The 10978-nt window shown below is 38.9% G+C and overlaps 1 protein-coding gene across 1 annotated transcript in view; it reads right to left on the reverse strand.

The window, feature by feature from the left end:
- Positions 1 to 10978, reverse strand: part of PLA2G7 (phospholipase A2, group VII (platelet-activating factor acetylhydrolase, plasma)) — a 27208-nt gene that overhangs the window by 10308 nt on the left and 5922 nt on the right. The window contains exons 4-8 of the mRNA XM_006860609.1: positions 8103 to 8196; positions 7138 to 7206; positions 6426 to 6549; positions 4965 to 5078; positions 3721 to 3812 (exon numbers count right to left, since the gene is read on the reverse strand). Of these exons, the coding sequence (XP_006860671.1) occupies positions 3721 to 3812; positions 4965 to 5078; positions 6426 to 6549; positions 7138 to 7206; positions 8103 to 8196 (493 nt within the window). The remainder of the gene's footprint in view (positions 1 to 3720; positions 3813 to 4964; positions 5079 to 6425; positions 6550 to 7137; positions 7207 to 8102; positions 8197 to 10978) is intronic.

Genomic DNA, 10978 nt, shown 5'->3' on the forward strand with positions numbered 1-10978 from the left:
TGTTTGGTAAGGTGGAGGGTCAGAGAAAAAGAGAAAGACCCCCAGCAAGATGGATTGGCAAAGTGGCAGCATCAATGGGCTCAAACGTGGCAACAATTGTGAGGTTGGCCCAGGATCGGGCAGTGTTTCATTCCGTTGTGCATAGGGTCGCTATGAGTTGGTACCAGCTCGATGGCACCTAACAACAACAACAACAACAACATCTCACTGTGTTTAAGAGCTATTATACCTTAAAGTGTACAAAGAGAATATGATTAGCTTTAGTAAGACAGCTGACCGGGTATTACATAATCACTTTCTTTAGGAGGAACTTAAGGGATAAACCTGTAACTACTGGGTCAGTTCCAACTCATGTGTTGCAGTGTAAATGCACATGTAAACCTCATGTGTTGCAGTGTAAAACTGCTCCATAGGGTTTTCTTGGCTGTGATGCTGCAGGAAAAAGCACTGGACTGCAAGGTCAGTTTGAACTGCAAGGTTGGTAGTTCAAACTCACCAACCACTCCTTGGAAATCCTATACAGGGTCGCCATGAGTCAGAACTGATTGGAAGGCACTTCACAACCATCTTTACAGAGGCAGACTGCTAGGCCATCTTCCACAGGGCCACCTCTTTAGGTATACTTGAGTACAAACTGTTAGCACAACTAGGGGTCTATATTTAGGCACTGCAACTTTTAAAAAGATGAATTGCCATTCATATTGTTTTCAAAATAAAACAGAAAAATAAGTAAAAATGTCTTCAAAACTGTGGGGTATCTGAAAAAAGTACAATACATGTACTGTTTTTCTTATGGTTGGTTTTCTGGGTACTTTGGGTGTATTCATTGGATCTCTTTTTGAGTAACAGTTGGACATACTGCTTTATATTTATAAGTGCTCTACCTGAAAAATTTTCTGGGATTGGAGAAAAACATAGTGAGCATGTCATAGGAAAATATAACTTTCTGTTTAAGATTAAGTGTATCATATATTTCCTGATCTTTTCAAAACAAAGAAGAAAAAAAAAAAACCACAAAAAACCCCCTTATACTGAAATAGATTTCAAGAAATGTGAGGTGTTGTTTCACAAATGATTCTGCCCACTTTCTATATGGCTGGTGCTACATGATTTCATTAGTCTGGAATAAAGTGATTAAAGAAAAAAAAAAAAAGTCAGCAATTTCAGAGACTGGGGTCTAGTCTCAACTGGTATCCAAATAACTAAATTTTAGACCAAGCACCACTTCAAAGATTAAAAAAAAAAAATCCAATAAAATAATGAATTCCCCTTTGGAGAAGTTTTAGAAATAAAATAATATAAAATACTATTATTGTAATCACTAAGTTACTGAAAGAAAAAAAAATATATGTAAAGGTAAATTGTTGTTGTTGTGAAGTGCCTTCGAGTCAGTCCCGACCCATAGCGACCCTGTACAGGGTTTCCGAGGGTGTAAATCCTTGCGGGAGTAGAAAGCCTCATCTTTCTCCCGCGGAGCGGCTGGTAGTTTCGAACCGCTGATCTTAAGGTTCGCAGCCCGATTCGTAACCACTACGCTACCAAAACCAGTTGACAATGTTGTTGTTGCTAGGTGCCATCAAGTTGTTACCGACTCATAGAGACCTTGTGCACAACAGAATGAAACACTGCCCAGTTCTGCATCAACCTCCCAATCTCTGCTATTCTTGAGCTCATTGCTGCTGCCTGCCCCTGTCTCAGTCCATCTCTTTGGGGATCTTCTTATTCTTCACTGACCCTCCACTGTACCTAGTATGATTTCCCTTTCCAGGGACTGGTCTCTTCTAATAATATCTCTGAAGTATGAGAGACAAAGTCTGGCCATCCTGGCTTCTAAGGAGCCTACTTCTTCCAACACAGCTTAGTTTGTTATTTTGGTGGTTCATGGTACTTTCAGTCTTCTTGTCCAATACCATAACTCAGTTGCATCAGTTCTTCTGCAGTCTTTCTTATTCATTGTCCAACTTTCGCATGGTACTTTTGAAAATACCATGGCTTGGGTCAGGCAAACCTCAGTCCTCAAACTGACATCTTTTCTCTTCAACACTTTAAAGAGGTCTTGTGCAGTAGATTTGCCCAATGCAAAACGTTGTTTGATTTCTTGACTGTTGCTTCCATGAGTGTGGATAGCTGATCCAAGCAAAATGAAATCTTGGACAACTTCAATATTTTCTCCATTTATATGGATGTAATCTATTGATCCAGTGGTGAGGATTTTTGTTTTCTTGATGCCCATACCAAAGGTGCAACCCATACCAAAAGCTGTGGTCTTTGATCTTCATCAGTAAGTATTTTAAGTCCTCATCACTTTCAGCAAGGAAGGTTGTATCATGTGCATATCACAGGTTCTTAATGAGTCTTCCTCCAATCCTGATGCCACGTTCTTCTTCATATAATCCAACTTCTCAGATTATTTGCTCAGCATACAGATGAAAGAAATATGGTAAAAGAATACAAACCTGGAGTACGCCTTTCCTTATTTTAAACCATTCAGTGTTCCCATGTTCTGTTCGGACAACTGCCTCTTGGTTTATGTACAGGTTCCTCAAATAAGTGTACCCGGATACTCATTCTCTGCAATGTTGTCCATAGCTTGTATGATCCACACAATCAAAAGCCTTTGTGTAGTCAGCAAAGCACATGTAAACATCTTTCTGATATTCTCTGCTTTCAGCCAAGATCCATCTGACATTAGCAATGATATCCCTCATTCCACGTCTTCATGTGAATCCAGCTTAAACCTCTGGCAGTTCCCTGTCAATGTATTACTGCAACCATTTTTTTAAAATTATCTTTAGCAAAATTTTACTTGCTTGTGATTTTAATGATAACTGTCTGATGATTTCCACATTCCGTTGGATCAGCTCTTTTTGGACTGGGAACAAACATGGATCTCCTCCAATCACCTGGCCAGGTAGTTGTTCTCCAATTTTTCTGGCATAAATGATTGCCTCTAGTGCCACATCAGTTTGTTGAAATATTTCAATTTTTATTCCATTAATTCCTGGTGCCTGGTTCTTTGCCAATGCCTTCAGTGTACCTTGGACTTCTTCCTTCAGTATCATCGGCTCTTGATCATATACTACCTCTTGAAATGGTTGAACATCAATCATTTCTTTTAGATACATTGACTCTGTGTATTCTTCTATCTTTTCTTGATGCTTTCTGCATCATTCAATATGAATCCTTCAACATTTCAAGTTGAGGCTTAAATTTTTTCTTCAGTTTCCTCAGCTTGTGAAATGCTGGGTGTGTTCTTCCTTTTGGTTTTCTAACTTCAGATCTTTGTACATTTCATTATAATATTTTCCTTTGTCTTCTCGAACTGCCATTTGAAAATTTCTGTATAGCTTTTTTACCTCCTCATTTCTTCCATTTGTAACAGATAAATAAGAATGACAAAGGGAATCATGGAAGGGGGAGTTTTTTAATAGCAGGAAAGTAGACAGTTTCACACCAGGAAAATATATAGAGAGTAGTTCTGGAGGCAAAGAAGAGACTTTTAAGACCATGGTGACTTCCCCAGTTAGAGTTTAAGTATATATTACATATATATGAGGAAACTTCCAAAAGCTCATTGAAAAATTCCATGGTCTTTTCATTTTATTTTTCCATGAATTTTTGAAGCTCCCTTGTATATCTCATATGTATAATTGTTCCTCCTCTGCCAACCCACCCAACAATTTAATATTTTCTCATTTTACAATGACCTGGCTCTCTTACCTGAATCTCTGGTCTTCACTAAGAGCCTGAATAACGGTTGCTCCTCCAAAGGAATGTCCAATAATTGCTACTTTATCCCTATCGACAGAGTCCTATATGGAAAAGCATCATAAATTTTTAACTGTCTCACAGACTGCTAGAAGAATAAACTAAATGGTTTTGTGATTTGTGCAGTTATTATTCATTGCACAGGCATGGTTAAGTACATTGATTTTTTTTTTATAAAAGAGAAAAAATGCATATATATGTGTGTGTGTATGCATGTATGTTTATGTGTGTTGAGAATTCATAGAAATACAGATGTAAATGTCATGGTTTCCTTTGTCACCCACACTTGAAACTCCAACATCAATACCAATTTCTGCATTTTCCCACCCCATGTTTACTAGTGCGTTCATTCCCTGAGTATTTACTGAGCCCCTCACTGTGTCAGACTACTATAATCTCATTTTCAATGAGCTCACAGTCTATTAAGGGAGAAAGAGGCACAAGTACGTAATGCAAACACAATACAATTGTGCCAAAGAACATATAAAATAAATATCTAATCTGGGTAAGTATTGGGGTCCAGGAAAGCTTTCCTGGTAGATGTGGGATGTCTGACTCGAATCTTGGATGCTAAACAGGAGTTGAGGGGAGGAGGAAGTGTGTGTAAGGTGCGATGGCATGGGAATAGGAGTGACTGGCCAGATGAGGGACAACAAACTCTTCAGTGTGTTTGGAGAACAGATCATCATCATATGCTCAAACTAAAGTACATCCCGTTCCCTCATCTCCCTGGATTCCTTCCAGCCCTCCCATACATAGTTCTAATTTTTCGCAATGCTATCTACTAGCTTGATATTCTTCCATCCCTTCCCCACCCACATTTTGTCTAAATGTTTTTTGTTGTTTTTTTTTTTTTTGCCAACTTTTCAAGATCAACTCAAACTTTCAGATGCCTTCCAAATTATTATAGTTACTGCATTGCATTAATTGAATTGAGTATTAATTAGTAATGTGTTATACTAATCAACTTGAGTTTTAATTGAATCATATGAAACTGCCATTTCATAGGTCAAAATGGATGAAATATTGTCAATTTCATACACAGTTCAAACTAACGAGCTCTTCATTACTGTAATCATTTACCTGTACTGTTTGCACATGTGTGGCCTTTCATCATGCTCTACCTTGTATTACAACAGAAAAGCAGGCACTAAAGAACTACAGAACAAGGGGGGAAATGCCTTTTTTAAGCTCACCTTCAATTGTTTCACATCAAACTTTAAATTTAATGCATTTTCCACTGGTTTTCCATGATCAATGTCAAGAATCAAACTGAGAGCTTGGGAACACTCTTTTGCTCTTTGCCGTACCTAAATATGATTTTTAGGAGAAAAAAATGGCAAAGTAAAACGTTGTAACTCTTACTTTAAAGTTTGTATAGAGACTTCATGTGGAAAAAACAATGGTTGATTATAAACTAGAAATTGCTAAACGAACGTGAACAGACTGCCACTTAGCATAGTGACTCAGGCACTAGCTCTGATGATGGGTAGTGACTGTTGTCATTAAGTGCCATTGAGTTAGTTCAGACTCCTAATGACCTTGTATTGGGTTTCCAAGGAGCAGCTGGTGGGTTTGAACTGTAAACCTTGCAATTAACAGTCCAGTGCTTATCCTCCAGGATCATACCAGGACACCTTAGTGATGAGTATGACTTAGTCCAAATCATGACTCTGTTACTTACCCATTGTATGACTTTAAATGGTTTACTTAGCCTCTCTTAACTTCCATTTATTGTATAATGATACTGGTGTGGTACTTTAGGATCAGCACTGGACTGCTAACACTAAGGAAGGCAGTTCAAATTTACCAGTCACTCCTCAGAAACCATATACGGGGTTACTATAAGTCAAAATGGACTCCATGGCACTTAACAAGAACAAGAACAAAAATGCTTACCTCAGTGAAATGTGGGTAGAATTACATGTGGTAACATATAAGGTACCCACTATAGACCTGGTGGGTACTGGAGTGCTAACTGCAAGGTCAGTGGTTCAAACCCACCAGTCACTCTTCATAAGCCCTCTACAGAGTTTCTGTAAGTCAGAAATGACTCAAGAGCACTCAAAAACAACAACATAGATTCTGGGCACAAAGTTGGCAGCCAGTGTGATTTATTTCACTGAATCCTCCCAACAGTCCCTGAGACAGACATTGTTTTTATTATTTTGTAACAGACAAAACAGAGAAACACAAAGAGAGTTAGTGGCTTGTCCAAGGAGATCACCCCACTGCTTAGTGATCGAGCCAGGATTCCAACTTGGAACGTTAAATTCTAAGATCTGTACTTTCAGCATTATTCTATGCAACCTCCCAGAAAGGAAGCCTTTCTTATACCACTATCATGGACAGTCAAAAAATTATTTTCTTGAACTTTTGAAATTCTAGTTAGAAATGCTAAGGACACACACAAAAAATATCTGAAAGTCAATGTTATTGTCTGGGATTTTTCACTTTTATTTTTTTACTACAAACTGAACATTTCAGTAAGGAAATTTCATTACTCAGTAAATCTTCAGGGAATGGGAAACTAGAGACCTAGAGTATACAGGATCATTTTGCCCACGCTTTTGGTCACCTGTAAAACTTAATGCACACATGGCATCATTTTACACACATTTTTGGTCACCTAACTTGTCTCCCCTATTGAAATGTACCTGTTTATTCAGTTGAGCTGCCATCTCATCTTGTTTTATGGCTTTATAGTAGAGCCAAGACTGCTTCCCTTGGTTTGCAGCTGACTGGTTCTTGAAATAGTACGTTGCAGACGCAGATCCATCTCTAGAATACAAACAGAGTCAATTACCCAGGTACTTACTTTTTCCCTTTCCCATCTCACCTGCACCCTTCACACTCAACTTCCCTCTGATTTTTCTGACTTCGCTTTCTTATTGTACTCTATTTTTTTTTCCTTTTAGCCAAATAGATTCTCAAAGGTGTTCTAGAAAAATAAAAAGACCTTAAAGTAATGGGTAACCTCAATCCATCCAATATACACAATTATGGAAGGTGCTATCAGCCATGCTGGAAACAAAGCTCCAAATCTCAAATCCTCCAGTTGCTAGCTGCATAATTTTGGACCAGTGACTTACCCCCTTTTCAATTTTATTTTCCTCCTCTTTTAAACAGTGATAAAAGTAATTCAATGATGGGGCTGTTTAAAGATAAAGGCAGTATACATGGAAGCACGCAGCACAGTGCATGGTCCATAATACACACTTTGGAAACAGTCTAAATTTCTATTTTATCCTCTTACATAATCAGAACTAACAATTATGTCTATGTTTTAAATCTTACTAATGTTATACGTCTAGGCACTAACATTCCCTTATGTGATTAACAACCCCAGCTACATACCGGATGACATACCTGTGTTCTACAGCAGCAACAATAAAGCCATGAGATGCCAGGTCATTGCCAATCGCAGAATAAAGTGTCCTTCAAAACACAGAAAGGGAAACATTTAGCAACCAGTCATACTGCATGACTTAAGATCCTTGTCAGCTCCTGTCCCTCTCCAGACCCACCATGTTCACACTGAAGCTAAACTTCCTGTGGGCTGTTCCCAGTTAGTGACTGAACACCGAGTAGGTGCTCATGCAGGTCCATTTCTGTGAGATGAAGGACTCATCTGATGAGTAACTTTGGTTCAAATATACTCTTCACTGGCCTGGCCCAAACTTTCATGGAAATGGACTACAATCTGAGACAGTTCTTATCCAATCCATCCTTCTCCATCTCCCTCATAGAAGGCCAACTTATATAATGGTCCAAAGGCTCTATCCCTCACAGGCATTTCCCTCAATGAAAGTCTTTTACAGTTCATTCAATCTTTGTGTCTGCTACTCTGGAGGCCAAATAAGCACAGAGGATAATGTTCAGAGTGTAAATATTAAAATATAAAAGAACAGCAAGCAAAATGGCAACATCTTATCTCCTCTGTTTGGAGGCTAACTACCATGAGTTTGAGGGAGGGAACAAACTATCTTTGCCCTGAGTGTGCAGGGTTAGGACTGAGCAGATGATGTTGTTATGTGCCGCTGAGTCAGTTCCAACTCATAGCGACCCTGTATAGGGTTTCTGAGGAGTGGCTGGTGAGCCTGACCAACCAACCTTGCAGTCCAAACTGACCTTGCAGTCTAGCGCATTAACCCACAGTGCCACACCAGGACACCAGGACTGAGCAGTACACCATTCGATTCTTGGGGACGCTAACTCCTCTGGGACAGGGACCAGTACAGCAAGACCTGCTGCTCCTTTATTTTTTTGGTGGGGTGGGGGGATTCATTTATTGATCCCAAGAGGCTAAACTTGTTCAGCATTTCAAACATTACCTGAACGCTCCAAGACCATGAGAAAAAACAATTAGTGGATACTTTTCACTAGTCTTCAGAGGAGAGTTCCATTTTGCTGGAGTTTTCACTGACTCTACACGACAAGGGAGATCACAGTTAGTGTTTCCTGTCTTGAATGCTGCTAGTTATTTTAACACACAATTCCTTTAGCATAAAATATTGACCCATAAAGTTTTTATCTCTTTTTGCATGGATTAATAGTCAATTCATTTTTAAAAAGTCTATGTCTTAATACTACCAATCGACTAAAGATCTGAACTTTGTGTTCTTCCCTCAGACCACATTCATTGTCATCATGTTGGTTCTGATTCACAACAATCCTACAGGACAGAGAAGGAGTACCCTAAGAGGATTCTCTGGACTGTAATCTACATCAAAACAGATGGCACATCTTTCTCCTGCAGAGTGAGTGACTGGTAGTGACCTATGAGTTGGAATGCACAACAGATCAAAACACTGTCTGGTCCTGTGTCATCCTTACAATTGTTACTATATGTTTGCTACTGTGTCAGTCCATCTCTGACCCTCCACTTTACCAAGTATGATGTCCTTCTCCAGGTACTGGTCCCTCCTGATAACATATTAAAAGTATGAGAGGCTAAGTCTTGCTGTTCTGACTTCTAAGGAGCATTTTGACTGTACTTGTTCCAAGACAAATCTGTTTATTCTGGTGGCAGCTCATGGTACTTTTAATATTCTTCTCCACCACAATATTCAAATGCATTGATTCTTCTATGGTCTTCCTTATTCATTGTCCAACTTTCACACGCATATGAGGCAATAAAAAATACCATGGCTTGGGTCAGGTGCACCTTAGTCACCAAACTGGTATCTTTGCTGTTGAACACTTTAAAGAGATCTTTTGAAGAAGATTTGCCTAATGCAGTATGTTGTTTGATTTCTTGACTGCTGCTTGCATTGAGTGTTGGTTGTGGGTCCAAACAAAATGAAGTGTTTGAAAACTTCCGTCTTTTCTCCATTTATCATTATTTATAGGTCCAGTGTTGAGGATTTTTGTTTTCTTTACATTAAGATGCAATGGAAGACTCTATTCTTTGTTTTCATCAGTAAGTATTTTAAGCCCTCTTCACTTCCAGAAAACAAGGTTATGTTATCTGCATAATGCAGGTTGTTAGTGAGTTTCTCTCTAATACTGATGCATGTTCTTCTTCATATAATCCAGCTTCTTATGTTATTGGCTCAGCATACAGTTGGAATAAGTACTGCAAAAGGACGCAACTCTCGCACACACCTTTCCTGATTTTAAACCATTCAGTATCTCCTTGTTCTGTTCAAATGACTGCCTTTTGGTGTATGCACAGGTTTCTCATGAGTACAATGAAGTGTTCTCAAATACTAATTCTTCGCAATGCTATCTAGTTTGTCATAATCCACATAGTCGAAAACCTTTGCGTAGTCAATAAAGCACAAGTAAACATCTTTCTGGTATTCTCTGCTTTTAACCATGATCCATCTGATGTCAGCAATGATATCCTAGTTTCATGTCCTTTTCTGAATCTGACCTGAATTTCTAGCAATTCTGTCAATGTATTGTCACAACTGTTTTTGAATTATCTTCAGTAAAACTTTACTCGCATGTCATATTAATGATAGTCAATGATTTTGACATTCCATTGGGTCATCTGTCTTTGTAATGGGCCCAAATTAGGATGCTTGCATAAATACTACAAATGTATAATTTAAAAAAAAACAGAAATTCATTTTTTTCACAGTTCAAGAGGCTAAAGGTATAAATTCAGGGCACTGGCTGAAAGGAGAATTCCTTTCTTGTCTATTTCAGCTTCTAGTAGCCAGCAAAGTCTGGAATTCTGGGACTTGTAGACACACTTTTGCTTCCATAATTTTCAGACAGTGTCTGCTTTCCTCCTATATCTTTACTTTTTACTGTGTCTATGTTGTTTTGTTGTGTGTGCTGCAGAGTCAACGCTGACTCCAAACAACACACCTATATGGCAGTATAGAACTACTCCATAAGGTTTCCTAGGCTGAATCTTTAAGGGATAAAACTGTCAGATCTTTCTCCCTTGGAGCTACTGTTGTTGTTGTTGTTGTTGTTAGGTGCCATCAAGTCAGCACTGACTCATAGAGACCCTATGCACAGCAGACTGAAACATTGCCTGATCCTGGGCCAACCTCACTACTGTTGCCAATGGACTTGAGTCCATTGATGCAGCCACTTGACCAATCCATCTCATTGGGGGGTCTTCTTCTTTTTCTCTGACCCTCTACCTTATCAAACATGATATCCTTCTCCAGCAATTGGTCCCTCCTGACAATACGTCCAAAGTATGAGAGATGAAGTTTGGCCACCTTGGCTTCCAAGGAGCACTCTGGCTGCACTTCTTCCAACACAGATCTGTTGGTTTTTTTGGCAGCCCATGACACTTTCAATATTCTCCTCCAACACCATAACTCAAAGGCATCAATTCTTCTGCGGTTTTCCTTATTCACTACCCAGCTTTCACATGCATATGAGGTGATTGAAAATATCATGGCTTGGGTCAGGCATACCTTAGTCCTCAAGCTGATAGCTTTGCTCTTCAACACTTGAAAAAGGTCTTGTGCAGAAGATTTGCCTAATGCAATATGTCATTTGATTTCTTGATTGCTGCTTCTGTGAGCGTTGATAGTTGATCCAAGAAGAATGAAGTCCTTGACAACTTCAGTTTTTTCTCCATTGACAAGAATGTTATTTATTGGTCCAGTGGTGAGGATTTTTGTTTTCTTGACACTGAGAGGTAATCCATACCAAAGGCTATGCTCTTTGATCTTCATCAGTAAATGTTTTAAGTCCTCTTCACTTTCAGCAAGCAAGGTTGTATCATCTGCATATC

Source organism: Chrysochloris asiatica, unplaced genomic scaffold (genome assembly GCF_000296735.1).
Source record: "Chrysochloris asiatica unplaced genomic scaffold, ChrAsi1.0 scaffold00038, whole genome shotgun sequence".
Classification (NCBI taxonomy): domain Eukaryota; kingdom Metazoa; phylum Chordata; class Mammalia; order Afrosoricida; family Chrysochloridae; genus Chrysochloris; species Chrysochloris asiatica.